At 42.4% G+C, this 15,788-nt stretch overlaps 1 protein-coding gene across 3 annotated transcripts in view; it reads left to right on the top strand.

The window, feature by feature from the left end:
- Nucleotides 1–640: 640 nt before the first annotated feature.
- The window catches only part of LOC121552601 (serine/threonine-protein phosphatase 2A 56 kDa regulatory subunit gamma isoform), a 33,896-nt gene continuing 18,748 nt past the window's right edge, over nt 641–15,788 (top strand). The window contains exons 1-3 of one of the 3 annotated variants that reach the window (XM_041865559.1): nt 641–747; nt 1,362–1,421; nt 5,442–5,607. In XM_041865559.1, the coding sequence (XP_041721493.1) occupies nt 721–747; nt 1,362–1,421; nt 5,442–5,607 (253 nt within the window). In that variant the 5' untranslated portion in view covers nt 641–720. Of the gene's footprint in view, nt 748–1,361; nt 1,422–5,441; nt 5,608–12,860; nt 13,072–15,788 lie in introns of those variants that run through there. The other 2 variants (XM_041865560.1, XM_041865561.2) reach the window with 2 other exon arrangements.

Raw genomic sequence — 15,788 nt, forward strand, 5'->3', positions numbered from 1 at the left:
CCTGTGCATGCACACCACGAATGGAAGAGGAAGAACGCCATAATCTGAATAAATATGCACAGCAGTGTGCGAAACCTACACTGTCTTGCATCAGAGAGCTTGGCCACCAGATGACATCTGCGTCCATGATTCTACCCCACACAGTGACTGAAAGAGGTCGGCATATTGAACATTATGATAAGGCACTAACTACAGTAGCTACTAGTAATAGCTACATACAAATATTTGCTAATGCTACTAGTAATAGCTACATACAAATATTTGCTAATGTGCAAGGTTATTTCTTTATGAAATAGATATGTCGTAGTCAGAGCATCTGACACCAACATACAAATAATACTTTATAGATAACTGTTGACATAAGAATTCTGAATGGGTCTCCAGCAGATTAACATAAAAAAAAGTTACCACCACACATTAAAAGGAAAAACTGCTACCTGCCACGTTGGAGAGGGAGCCAGAAAGACTCACCCAATGACTGTATACTTCACTTATGCCAACCAGCCCCTGCTGTAATTTGTCTCGCTGGCAGGGTGCTTCCATCACTGAGGTATAAAGAACTCCCTCCCATGCGCTCACTTTCAGAGCGCGTTGAGTCACCTGACAGAAATCAGCCTATCATATGCGAGAGGATAGGCGAATCGCTTGAACAGTGGAGAGTTGTCAGGATTTAGGTTTGGAGTGTGTGGAAAGGAGAACGACGGCGGCTATTTTTGTGCAATGCCGAATAAAGCGAAAAAAGAGAAGGTGAGTTAGGAGTTTGCTTGTAACACCGTTGATACGAATAGTGGAGTGTACAACAAAACTAGCTAGTTTGTTTTAAACTACGAACAGACACCCATCGACGCGATATTTGCAATGTCCCATTATCAGTTAGCTAGCTAACTTGGCTAGCTGAGTGTCGTGGTGAAGCTAGCCAGAGTTTGTAACGAGAAGTAACTAACGTTACAGTATGTACGACTTGTGGTAGATGAAAACGCATAGCTAGTCAACGTCTGCTACAAACAAACTACACTTTTTAAAGTCACAGTAACTTGTTCAACTTTAACCGCAACGAAACTGTCAAACAACATTAGTTTAGTTAGCGGAAAGGTTAACATTAAATACGGCAGGTAGTTTAGTGGTTAAGAGCGTTGTGCCAGTAACCGAAAGGTCGCTGGTTCTAATCCCCGAGCCGACTAGGTGAAAAATCTCTCGATGTGCCCTTGAGCAAGGCACTTAACCCTAATTGTTCCTGTAAGTCGCTCTGGATAAGAGCGTCTGCTAAATGAAATGTAAATGTTAACATTAAGTACTAGCTAATTTAACGTTAGTCAAAACTGGTGAATAATGCATCCCTCAAATATTTGTTTTCTTTACAGGAGTCTCCTAAATCTGGAAAAGTTGGTAAAACTGGAGGACAAGAGAACTCAGACCATGAGGTAACATGATAAACACTAACATGCTGACCAGACCGCGCATGCGCCATCGAGCGCATGTTGATTTTGTCAACCCACACCAGACGCAATCAGGACACGCAGGTTGAAATATTAAAACGAACTCTGAACCAACTATTAAGTTGGGGACAGGTCGCAAAGCATTAAATATTTGACAATTTAGCTTGCTGTTGTTATTTTACTTGAAATGCACAAGGTCCTCTACTCTTGACAATTCATCCACAGATAAAAAGGTAAACAGAGTTCGTTTCTAGTAATCTCTCCTCCTTCAGTCTTCTTATTTGGACTTTATATGGCGGTTGGCAACCAACTTTAATGTGCATTACCACCACCTAATGCAGTGTGAACCTCAGTTCATCTTTCAATCACCCACGTGGGTATATGCTCCTAAAAAACAATGAGGAGATTGGAGAGGCTCGAGCGTCACAAATAGAAACTAGTTATATTTTACGTTACGCAGACGTTCGTTGACGCGCAGGAGCAGTGTGGGTGCAATGATTGAATAACAATTATTTTGCAACGGGATGTGGGACGTTATAGCACCAACAACAAAATATTAAATAACTTTGGTTTTGAATGTAAGTGTTTTAATCTGGATGCCATTTGGTCTATCCAAGCAGCTGTTTTCAACCTGAATCACATTACATTTACATTTTAGTCAATTAGCAGACGCTCTTATCCAGTGCGACTTACAGTTAGTGAGTGTATACATTTTTCATACTGGCCCACCGTGGGAAACGAACCCACAACCCTGGCATAGTCATACACTAGCTGTAAGTGTTGAAGTCAGTTTAAAAAACATGGTAGCCACTACAATACTGTCCTGTGGATATTTTGTCTCAAATTTTAGGGTTTCCAATCAAAACGCATCTTTTGACTAATAGGTAAAATAATGTGTTAATTGTGTAGATACTCTAAGAAAACCAATGCTCCAAACCTCATGTCTATCATAATTCGTTCAAAAGTTATGGGAGTGTTTACCCTTTTAGGATGGCAATATTTTAGGGTGACTAATGGAGGCCGGAGAAAAAAGCGGTACAAAATCAGGAAAATTGCATCATGTCAGCAAGACTGGGTTCTGTGCAAGAATTAAAGATGGATTATGCAGAAATCTCTTTACCATTTCCTGGCTGCAAAAATTATAATAGTTTGCCTAATTTCAGTTTGTGACAAAACAAGCAAGCATAGTGTAGAGAATCATTCTACCGTCTAACCCTCCGAAATATATTTTCCATAACCAAAAATATTGTATTTTCAGCTGTTTAAAGCTGGTGTACAAAACCTAAAGTAAAAGATGCAAAAACTAACCTTAAGAAAGGGAAGCATAGAAACAGGGCACATAGAACATATCTACCGGTTTTTAGACTTGCTTTCAATTAGAATGACAGATCTATAACACTAATCAAATTTTATTGGTCACATACACATGTTTAGCAGATGTTATTGCGGGTGTAGTGAAATGCTCACTTCTATGTGAATTTAGTGGGGTTGACCAAAAAGTTACATATTGCAGCTTTAAGGCTACTGTCTACCTGACCGGCTCACTTTCCCGTTGAACTCGTCATCTCGAATCTGCAGGACATAAAACAATATAGATGTAAGCTGGACATATCGATTTTGAGACATGACATGTAGTATTTGTTTTATAAATTGGTTGGCTGACAACACAAATGATGCGCGCATCGATGTGGACGGAAGGCGTGCGTTATGATTCTAAATGGTCAGATCACTAGCAACAATGACAAGAAGCTGCCATGTGGGGAATTGTAGGTGGCTCGTATCTTGTTATTGATACCATGTCTTGTTTTGAGGTGTTGACTGATGTCATGTCTATGCTAATATGGCAATTATTCGCTAGCTAACCAACAACTGTAACAATGTATTTGAGAGACAAGTGCTTATTGTGCAAATCTATTTATGTTTTCAATAAATATTTGAAGACTAAATATAGTTTGCACGTTGTCAACAGTCTAAGCCAACCCTGTTTTGCCCCATAGTTGCACACGCATCGGTTTTGTTGCTAAACAACCAACCAGTCTATTTTTAGTGTACACTTTTCATATTAATTTGAAATTCCAGTTTTTTACGTTTTCTCACAAAAACAAGCGTATCTCTGTGAAATGTCAATGGGGCACTGAGTGTATACCAAACTTTATTTTCAAAGCCTTTTACATTTCTTTCAGCTCGTGTCAAGCTAATTTTGCTTTTCGTGACCCGTGGAAACAACTTTGACGACAACGACCACAAAATATAAAATCCTCGAAAGTTGTTACGAGAAACCTGAACCGCTATATCAGCAGAGCTCGGTGCTTATTATCGGATGTATTAGGTTACAAAATCAGACTTTTTTGATATAATGTTATGTTAGAGAAAGACCCCATTGAACGATTCAGAACATTAATAATCATATTTGTCTTGGTAAAATTTATTTTATAACATAAGGAAGTGAAATTTCATCACCAAAGCGCGTTTTCACAGCTGAAAGACAAACCGCACAGACAACCGGTAGAGTAAGTTTAAATGTAATTTTATTAAACATTCTGGCTTATAATTAACATTTACACAATTTTGCAGGCATTAGTTTGACTCTATTACATTTTGTATTACAGACTGATTAATCAGACTAGGTAGCCACTATCCCTTCACTTGGTCAGAATGGATGGGGAAATAATGTTTGCGAAACATTAGCCTTTACCATTGTGCTCTGAGACCACTTGAGATGGCTAGCTATGTCAGTTCAAATCAGAAAATTTACTGAAGACCAAAACAAAGGTGTGGCCTTGAACCCACAGAAACACATACCAGTGATGAAAAGCACATAGAATGAGAGATGTCCCTGGTTAACACCCAGTAATGCATTTCTTTATTCTGTGTTGTCTGCCCCTCACCCCCTCTCTCTGGGGCTTTAATCTGGGGTTATCTATCTGTACTGTGTGACATCAGCCATGCAGCAGATCTGCTAATGCACCAACCTTGTGTCAAATTTAAATCAATGGGCAACAAGCTGTCGCTGTATTACTCCCCCAACCCCTTCCCTGAGTACAGCCAGGCTCCACTCTCCTCTCGGATGCTTGTGGGCACTAGGGCTCTAAGCTTTCGACGTCAATTGGACAATGACAAAAACATGGGAGTCATATTAGACAGGCTGGTTCAGGCTTGGTAATGCCCTTTGTTTAAGCACCAATGGTCTATGAGCTGGCATGATCTTCTCAATGTTTGAGCAGGGTTTAAAAGGGCACTAAATGCAAGCAGAGAGGTCTGTTGATATATATTCTGCTGGTTTCTGAACAGACATTTCTGCCTCTCTCTGGTTGCATATAACTAAACCTATTTTCTATCCATCTCCTGTGTGTTTTGGATGTGTGAACCACACCTCTTTCTCAATCTTTCACCCAAGGGCCTGACCAGCCGCAGTATGAAGCAAATACAGTATATGACGCTATCACGGCTATAAAGCCCACACGCTTATGAAGCTAATGCTGTTATAAGAAGCTAGCACTGTTATAAGAAGCTGGCACACATTGGGTAAATGAATCAGCGGGAGAGAAGACCTTCGGTTGGGTCACATGAGTCAGTAATCTAGGCCCATCATGGGGTCCAGAAGCTTTAGTCCTCCCAGACAGTCAGCCAGCCGGCGGCTTACTAAGAAGGCCTAAAACCCTAAACCCCTGTTTTATAGTGTGAAGGGCAAAATTAGTTTAGTTTCAAAGTTAATTTGACAAATCCCCCCTCCCCCCTTGTTGTCGGGGAGTGTGTGTGTGTGTGTGGTGATGAATGGATCCCAGCAGACAGATGGGACAAGACAGGAGAAACTGCCCACATTCACCAGATTCCATATCCAACCTAGGGGGACGGGGGACGACACTGGGTTGTGTTCAATAAGGGAAAACCTTTTGAAATGAATAGTCCCTCCCTGTTTGTCCTTTTTCTTTCATTTGGTGTCTCATGAACAAACCCAGGTGCATGCTCTGATCCACCCCTCTACTCTTTCCCCCCTTCATACAGCAGGGCTCCAACAGAAAAGGCAGTAACAGTGTCCCTCCTACCACTCAGCTGCTGAAGGGCAAGCAGCTGGGTTCCCAGACGCCTGTCAAGAAGGACAAGAGGCAGAGCTCATCCCGCTTCAGCCTCAGCAACAACAGAGAGCTGCAAAAGCTGCCCGCCTTCAAAGGTATGACTGGACCTAATCTAGTCTATTCCTTGCCTTGCCGTAATGCAGCCCATTCTTTTGCCTTCAGAAGTATGACTGCGTAGTACGCCACTGCTAGCCTAGGTTAGTTAGGGCTGGGCGATATATCGAGTTAAATAAATTAGAAATAGTTTTTGACGATATTCCAAATGCCTGTATTGCAAGAATCAAGGTTTTCTCTTTATTTTTTTATGAGCATTTGTCTGCTTGTTCTCATGTTGTCTTTTTGGTCTCGCCTCCTTCGTTCCTTCTGTGGTGTGCACCTTCCCATTTACACCAGAAATCTGTATATAATGACGAGATGCTCATGTCACCGCCCTAACAATGGGAGTTGTTGTCCCAAAGGCGGAAAGGGAGGCGGCAAGTTTAGGTCAAAAATAAGCCCATAGAAATGCATTTGGCTTATTTTGGACAGATTTTGGTGAGCGTGAAACCTCTCGCTTCGCCTCTTCCTCTTTGTTTACACACACAAAGCCTCTCACCCTGGCACTCACAACAACAAAGATGAGAGATCACTTCTTCCACTGACAAGCGGTTTGAACTCGCTATTTGCATTTGAGGTTTGGTCCAACAGAATTGGTTATAAACAGTGCCTTGCAAAAGTATTCATTCCCCTTGGCGTTTTTTCTATTTTGTTGCATTACAACCTGTAATTTAAATGGATTTTTATTTGGATTTCATGTAATGGACTTACACAAAATAGTCCAAATTGGTGAAGTGAAATGAAAAAAATAACTTTTCAAAGATTTCTAAAAAATAAATAACGGAGAAGTGGTGTGTGCATATGTATTCACCCCCTTTGCTATGAAGCCCCTAAATAAGATCTGGTGCAACCAATTACCTTCAGAAGTCACATAATTAGTTAAAGTCCACCTGTGTGCAATCTAAGTGTCACATGATCTGTCACATGAGCTCAGTGTATATAAACACCTGTTCTGATAGGCCCCAGAGTCTGCAACACCACTAAGCAAGGGGCACCACCAAGCAAGCGGCACCATGAAGACCAAGGAGCTCTCCCAACAGGTCAGGGACAAAGTTGTGGAGAAGTACAGATCAGGGTTGGGTTATAAAAAGATATCAGAAACTTTGAACATCCCACGGAGCACCATTAAATCCATTATAAAAAAATTGAAAGAATATGGCACCACAACAAACCTGCCAATAGAGGGCCGCCCACCAAAACTCACGGCCCAGGCAAGGAGGGCATTAATCAGAGGCAACAAAGAGACCAAAGATAACCCTGAAGGAGCTGCAAAGCTCAACAGCGGAGATTGGAGTATCTGTCCATAGGACACTTTAAGCCATACACTTCACAGAGCTGGGCTTTACGGAAGAATGGCCAGAAAAAACCCATTGCTTAAAGAAAATAAATAAGCAAACACGTTTGGTGTTCGCCAAAAGGCATGTGGGAGACTCCCCAAACATATGGAAGAAGGTACTCTGGTCAGATGAGACTAAAATTGAGCTTTTTGGCCATCGAGGAAAACGCTATGTCTAGCGCAAACCCAACACTTCTCATCACCCTGAGAACACCATTTTTCATCGGCAGGGACTGGGAAACTGGTCAAAATTGAAGGAATGATGGATGGTGCTAAATACAGGGAAATTCTTGAGAACCTGTTTCAGTCTTCCAGAGATTTGAGACTGGAGGTTCACCTTCCAGCAGGACAATGACCCTAAGCATACTGCTAAACCAACACTTGAGTGGTTTAAGGGGAAACATTTAAATGTCTTGGAATGGCCTAGTCAAAGCCCAGACCTCAATCCAATTGAGAATCTGTGGTATGACTTAAAGATATTTTTAATTGTTGTGTGTATATTTTTGCTCAGTATATGATATAAACACAGGGGACACTGTTGGTCACCCTGTCCTATTGTGATTAAGTACCCATAAACCATTGTGATATATGATGATATCACCCGCTATTGGCAAAGCCCCCCCCCCCCCACATTATTTTAAATATTTTTTTAATTAGAGAAAGAAAAAAAAGGCAGCTAAAATCAAGGTTCCCGGCTGCACAGCACACAACTCTGCTGTCCCCAGAACTGGATAATTATTCAATAATTCAAATTTCTGTCTAACTTTACATTCTTATTAGGCCTAGGCTTCTATACATTGTAGGTGGGTTGTAGCCTACATTGCTAACAATAGACTATGGAAATAGGCCTACTCTACACATGTTTTTCATAAGCTTTACTCAGCTGTATGTTTTTTTTTTTTGACTTCTCATTAGATTTTTCCATCTTGATCTTGTTTGCTAATTTTCACTTCTTGTTGCCTGTAATATTTTGTCATTCAAAATAAAGCTGTAATAGAGAATCACCTGTAGACTCTGACTTTCAAAATTGTTCCCATTTGAAAGCTGCAACTTTAGGACGTTAAACACTTTTATTAGAATAGCCTATTTGAGAAATATCTTCATAACTTAATGCTTTTGATAGGCTGTTTTAATTAGTAGGATTTGGCTTTTGGCCATTTGGTTCACAACAGCAATGAGAAGGGTGCATGAATAATTTATTTTATAATTAACTAAGCTTTCAACTGTAAGGTTTGTTCAAACTATCGTTTTATTTTTCTATCTAACTATTGTTTGTTCTACCTCTCTCATTATTACCTTAGGCCTATCATGTTTTTAGGTTATTCAAAAACAACTTAATTTTTCATGAGGTTGTGCGGCGGGAGAAAGCCAGCATGCATAAAAACCGAAGTCATATTCATACCAAATGGAGAGAAAATACCAAATTAGGCTTTTAAAAAAGAAATAGGCTTTGGCTATATGTCCCAGATCATCCAACATTGAGAGAGAAAAAAACAAACCTATTTTCTGACTGGACATTTTGTGCTGCTTTGGTGTAAATCTTACCGCTGTCTACATTGTTCTCTTGCGTTCTGTAAATTAGAAACATCTTGAAATAGGTTATGCAGGCTATATAAAAGGAATAGGCCACTTGGCATGGCCCTGCTGTGGGCTGCCCGGTCAGCTCCTTACTGCGTGGTGCCAGTCAAGTTGAAATGGGCTATACATCGTCTGTCACATCACGATGTCATCATCATCAACGTTGGCTGTCCATCTTCGATATCCGATACTATCGTAATATTTCCCAACCCTAGAAGACACGCAACCACTTTTGATTGACTCTAGTCAACTAGTCTCTCAGGACAGAACCATGTATAGGCTTGGTAAGGTTTGGTTTCCCAGCTACTCTACTGATGCATCTCCCCTGGCCTTGGCTGAGCCTTTAGGTTTAGCCTTGGTAAGCCTTAGCATAGCTGCCTGCCATCTCCAAAAGCCCTCTTGCATTCTTATCTGATGTAAATCACACCTATAAAACACACCGCCACAGTGTTGCGCAAGCCATGGGAACAAACAGTGGATGTACATTACTGATTTTGCGCTGGTTTTAACCCAAGCGTCTATATTTAGGGGGTAATCCAGAGATAAGGCTTTAATGCTGCAGGTCCTTGTGTTTCAGGATGCTGCCGGTGCCTAGATAAGCGGCTGGCATGGAGCTACGGTGTACAACTACAACCCACCTCCCATCCCCTGCTCCTCTCATGGAAAATATCAGCACTGGCACATGCATATCCAATGCAATGCTATCATGTTACTACTTTGAGTGACTGGCATGCAGTTGGCTCTCCATGGCCAAACTTTTAAAGATGTGGAAAGTGCACATCCAGCAGATTTTACAGGAGAGACGATGCAGTATTGCAGAGTCCATAATAACTTCAGACATTAGTGTTTAGGAGCTTCTAGAGTTTTATTGTTGCTGTATTTGGACCACTGTGTGGTTCCTCTCCATGCTAATCTACCATGACCTAAACCACCAAACCTCTCTAGGGCAAAGTGGAGAGCTTCTATCTGGCTTCAACTCAGTCTAGAGTAGAGCTTTGGAGACAATCCAGCTGAACGTGCGCACTCACACACACCACAGTTGCCTTGTTACAGTAACCAACCAAGCCAACTGTCTCAGCAGTGATACGGTGTCATGTCCTGTATTCACCTCTCATTCTTCCCTGTCTTCTGTCAGACAGCAGTACTTCCACCTAGGATTTTTTTCAGCAGCGGTGGCAAGGGTAGTGGTGGTGCATTGCTACTAGCGTTAGTGAATTGCTAGTAGCGTTAGCGCATTGACCTGCTAGCTGTTCCATAGACTCCAAGTCATTGAACTAACGACTATCCATTTAAAAGCGTGTCTCGGCAGAGCCACGGCTGCTAAATGAATACAGGGGAAACGCTGGACAGCCTACATTGTCAGACACAAAGGACTGTTATCTCTGATAATGCAAGACCTTTACCATGTGACCTTTATCTTGGATTTACTATGGTCTTTACAACACATTCCATAAGCTCTGATTTGTGATAACAGCTGGTCACGTCCAGCGGCCCAACAACAAGAGGGCTTCCAAGTATTGTCCCATGGGCCATGGATGTTATCAGTGGTCCTGTCCTAACAGGCAGTCAGGCAAGGCTGGTTTTCAGAGCTTTACCAAAGTGCTTGCTCTGCAGACTTGGGCTACACAAAGCAGTAGAGTGCTCCTTTTGGAAAGTTAGTTCTATGTAGCCAAAGAGCTGAGGGCTACACAGAGCTTTAGTAAGTGCCTCTTTTGGACAGCAGACTACAGGCAGGGACAGATGCCTGATACCACCTCACATTATTGCTAAGTGGAAGATGCAGTGTGCACCCTGTTCATGGGGTGGTGATGCCTGAAAAAAGCTGTGCCACAGTCGCAGGATAATGTTGACATTTTTCCACAGCTTGATAAGCATCAGAAACATGTTATTTTGGGGGAAAAACAACACCACAGTGTTTGACGGGTGGCTTGTTTTTGTTTTTTTCACCTCAACTCTCCCACTGCGAGTGTTTGCCAAAAGGTAGTGAACGAACAACAGCTGTTGATAGTGTGAAAAGAGGAACTGTCCTGGGAGGGATACAGTTTCTCACGCTCTGTCTCCTCCCTCTGCTGGGGAGAATGGGAACTGTCGTCTCAGAGTGGATAAAGTTCACTGTGTGTGACTGTGATTGGCTGGAAGATAAATGGCTTCAAGTTCAGTAGTAGTAGCCTAAAGTCTTTAGATGAGATCTTTGTAATCGAGGTCAATAGAACCTTGAGTGTCAGCAGACTCAAAGGAAGTCTTCAATTCCTATCTTGACTCCTCTTTGAAATCGCTACAAAACAGACTTTGTTAACGTTAATAGCCAGAGTCAGTCACAAGATCAACCCTGTCGTTCTGCACGAATGTAGAGGCTAGCGTGAGTTTATAAATAACTGGAGCCCGTTTGCGTGTGCCAAAGGAGAGTTTAGAGGATAACCACAGACCGATGGAGAAAGAGTGTGTTTGTTCGTTCACGCGTGTGTGTGCTTATTTGGTCTGTATCAGAAGAACAACAGCTCTTCAGACAGGAGAATGCCCCATGACTAGACAGTGGGATGATACAGTGAGTTGGGTTGTTTTGGAGGATTTCCAATTGAGTAAAATCTGTTCACGGGATATGAGTGAGGCAAATGCTACAACATCAGCTTTACGTTTGGTAAGACTGGGCAGAACAGATGGAACTCCAAATCTAGCTAACAAAGGCTGCAGGTCTATATCAATAACTTTGTAGAAAGTTATAGCAACATCAATGCTTACTCACACCTTCCTATAGCCACCCAGCCCAGGACCTACAACATTCAGACCGAAAAACACTGAGCAGCTAACCTGACTGGTCAAGTTCAGTTTTACCTGCTACAAACAAAGCCAAGGAGTCCCGCTTAGAGTTGGGATGTTTTCTGAAAACACATTTTGGTTTACTGGATGCACAATTACTAATTTCACCTAAGGATTTAGGTCATCAACCACAGTAGGAGGAATACATTGACCCTTCTATTTTATTTTCTCTATGCACACACACACTCACTGTATACGCAAACTCTACACACTCACTCGCACGTACTCACACTGACACGCCAACACACACACGATTAATTTGCTCACACACAACACGCACACACATTCATACTGACTCTTCACATACAGTCATCATATACGCTGCTGCTACTCTGTTTATCATATATCCTGATGCCTAGTCCCCTTACCCTTAATACATACATACATACATACATACATACATACATACATACAGTATCTACCTCTATCACTCCAGTATCCCTGCACATTGTAAATATGGTATTGGAACTGAATCTGTATATACTGTAGCTTACTTTCTCATGTTCTTATTTCTATTTCTCATGTGTTTTGTTATACCTGATTAATTTTTTTTATAGTACTACAGATATTGATTACAGCATTGTTGGGAAAGAGCGAGCAAGAAAGGCAATTCACTGTAATTGTGCATGTGACATTAAACACTTACAATGACCATAGTTAGTCAGTCTACACTCCTGTCAAAGTCTTATAAAGCAGAAAGGTCTCACACACACACACACACACCTGACTAAGAACAATAGACGGATGTGAGCCATCATTGCTGTGTGCATGCACTCTGTGGTGCAGATGGGGACATTGCGTTGGTGTTAGCACTGTAACTGCTCACTCTGGGAGAGCAGCTGAGGCAGAGCTCACTGGCTTCCTGTTTTTTATAATCGTGGCTTCCTGTTTCTCTCACACCTGGGCCATCTGTCCACACACACACACACACACGTAAGCAGTGAATACTGTGTTTATAACAGACTTTTACTGAATGATAATCAATGCTTCCCTTCAAGTGTTGCTTGTCGTTCACGTCTCTGATCGTTCACTGTGTAATTATTGTTATGTTGTTTGAAGGGAAATCCACATGTTGTGGCCCAGAAAGGCCAGATAAAGATATAGCCTAAAAATGTCAGAACTGACCTACTTTGTATGATGTATCAATGGACTCTCTGTGCTTTTCCTAGAGTGAAGATAAGGAGGTGATATGTATTAGGATAAGCCAAAAACTCTGCATGTTGGGAATGTAATGTATTGTAATTTGTGTGGGGGCAGGGTAGACTAGTGTGCGTGTGTGAGCCTGAGAGGAAAAGAGATGAGGGGAAAGGTTAGCTAAGCCTCAGTTAGCCAGACCTCCTGCCTCTGCTCCAATCACAGCAAAGGTCCTGCCCCTTCCCCAGCCCACCAGCCAATCCCCTGCCTCAGCCCACCAGCCAATCCCTTGCCTCATGGTTATGCATTCTAACAGCCTTCCCCATGTGACCCAGGTTGGCCAATCAGGCTTCTTCCTAGAGGGATGACATCACTAACGAGCCTGTTCCCTCCAGCAGCAGGGCAGAGCTTCATTTTCTGCTCTGAGTGTTTGGTGCTAAAATGGAGGCTGGCTCCTCTCCTTAGCCTGGGCTACCCTATCCTTTCCTCTACCCCAGCCCCTAGATGTTGACATGTACTAGAGCTGCCAGTGCGATGGTTCTGGATGCACCAAACTCAAATGGGCCTTTCCAGCCCGTGGCCCTCATGCATTTTAGAGGTGAGCAACGCTAGCTGGCTGGCTTTGTCTGCGTATCGTGTGTGTGTGTTAGGGGGAGGTGGACAAGAATGTTGCCATTTACCATCTGTAGCTTTTTAGTGTGCTTTGGCGATAGAAACAGTTTGAGAGTAAAGCCTGCTTTAGGAGGCAGGGAAGGCTGTCTTTTGTTATCTTTGTCTGGGCAGCTGGGGTGTATTTGGAGCAGGAAAAGGAGGTTGTGTGTGTTTGTCCTATGAAAACTAGGATCGCTTAGTGAGAGCGAGCGATGGGAGGGGGGCTAGTTTTACTGCCTTCTGCCTCTCCCATCCCCCACCAAGACTGCTGACGTCAAAGGAAGACTGCTGACGTCACAGCCGTGTGCATGCGTTTGGTGTCGCCCTAAAGCGGCAGGGCCCTTTGGCTATGTTCTGTCCCTCGCAGTGGAAATGGTTTCTTTTTCATACATCCTCCTCAGTGTTACACCGCAGCTTTGAAGGAGAAAATGACTACAACAGCAGCAGACTATGGTGAAAGTGTGGACGTGACTTGAATTCATTGATGTCCTTTTGCTGCTGGGTTGAATGTCTCAGAACACCATCGATATCAACATAAATTGTCCCTGTTCATTGTAGGCTATACATAAACAGAGATACACACTGACTTGAAGTGTGCATCTCTGTTCTCCTGTAATCATTTTTACTAGCACCAAGCTGTCATGGTGAATTAGGTTTTAGTCAACTGGGTTATTTTCTGCTTGGCCAGGAACACAGGGGAAGGATATAAAATCACCCCATCCTATTTATGATGGGGGTGTTAATAATATCTCATTATCGACAATACGTTTGGTGTTTTCTGTTTTTGAAGAAACGAGTGTTTCCTGGTTGCAATATGAGTAAATGTTTATGGAAACTGTATTATGTGTTGATGGGGACAGTACACTAATCTTGTTTTATTATGCATATAGATTTTGCCAAGACATCTGTGACCTGCTGCTGCATATTGATATCATGACATTTTTGGGGGGGCAATGCATTATGCGTCAGCACTCGTTCAAATATCCATAAAAGCTAATGGCCACTGGCACTGTTGCGAGTAGTCTAGTGAGACACTGTAGTACTGATACTGCCGTTTTGGCTTTGAGGTAGGGACTTGTGTTATTATACCTAGCCATGAGAAATGCATTTATGCCATTTATTAGGCATATAAATGATGCAAACATTCAAAGCAGTTGGTTTAGGGAGAGCAGTCCACACTTTCAGCTTGGTCTAAAGCATTGAGAGTAGGCCCTTCTTGCCACACTACAGGGCTGTTGCAGAGACCCAGTTTAAGCTTACTACTGGACTTAAAAGCATTTTCAACAGAGACTTTCCACCACAAGTGCCTTGGCTGAATCTGGGTCTGTGCAACCACCCTTCAGATGTGCTTGTCTTCACTGGGAGTTCTGATGAAGCTGGTTCTAGATCTCTGCCTTTTACACCCGTCGAGAATGTTCAGATGCTTTCTCTTCAACTGTAAATGCCTGTGGGGGCATAAAGGTCATGAGCCCATGCACGCACGCTGTGTGTGTGTCTGTCAGCTGTGTGTGACGCACGCCACAGCGCGTCCCTTAATATTTTAGGCGTGTTGAGAAACCCTTGTACTGTTGTAAGGGGAGCAGGGGTACGGTTGGCATGGAGGAGAGGATCATGGGACACGCATGTTAGAGCAACACCACGTGCCTCAACACACCTGAGACAGGCATGTGCCACAGCAGGAGCAGCGTGGTGCAACAAGAGATAGACAGGGACCTGTTAGAACAGGGCTGTCAGGTAGTGTCTTTTTACTTTGTGAATAACACCGGTCTAAGGCCTAGTTAAGGTTGGTGCACTACTCATATTTCATATGCAAATTATTCCCTTTGAGTGAAATGCTCAAGGTTTGCTGTGCTCGATGATCAACAGCCCTCGTCCCTGTTTGCGCAACCTTTTCTGTAGGATTCTCTCTGGGGTTGCGTCCCAAATAGGCTCTAGTCAAAAGTAGCCCATTCCATAGGGAAAAGGGTACCATTTGGAAAACTGCCTCTTGGTCATGCTGTGGGAACTGGGAAAGGCTGAGAGTGCCAGGCAGTTTGTTGTTTCTGTGGTAAGGTTGAGTGCTTGGTGTGACGTTATTGTTGGATGTTCAGTCTGCCTTCTCAGTATCTCTCATTTGTTTTAGCTTAGCCTATATCCAGCATGTCCCTATACACTCCCCTACATATGTATTTGGACAGTGATTCTAAAATAAATTCTCTACTCCAGCATTTAGGATTTGACATCAAATGTTTAATATGAGGTGACGGTACAGAATGTCACCTTTTTATTTGAGTGTATTGTCATACATATCGGATTTTACCGTTTTTAAAATTACAGCAATTTATATATTTAGTCCCCCATTTTGAAGATGTCATAAGTATTTGGACTAATTTCACTTAGTGTACCATATTCCTAGCACGCAATGACTACATCAAGCTTGTGACTCTACAAACTCATTGGATGCATTCGCAGTTTGTTTTGATTGTGTTTTGAGTCATGTTTTGCCCAATAGAAACTGGCCCAATGCTCTTAACCGCTAGGCTACCTGAAGCCAGGGTCCCTCTGTAACTTTCTCACTTATCACCATTCACGATTCAGTCATGATTATCCATAATCATGGTAGCATCCACATTCATGCTTACTTACAATAAAAGTGACTAAAATGACACCATTATTGGACAAAAG

The sequence above is a fragment of the Coregonus clupeaformis genome, chromosome 36 (assembly GCF_020615455.1).
Source record: "Coregonus clupeaformis isolate EN_2021a chromosome 36, ASM2061545v1, whole genome shotgun sequence".
Lineage (NCBI taxonomy): Eukaryota > Metazoa > Chordata > Actinopteri > Salmoniformes > Salmonidae > Coregonus > Coregonus clupeaformis.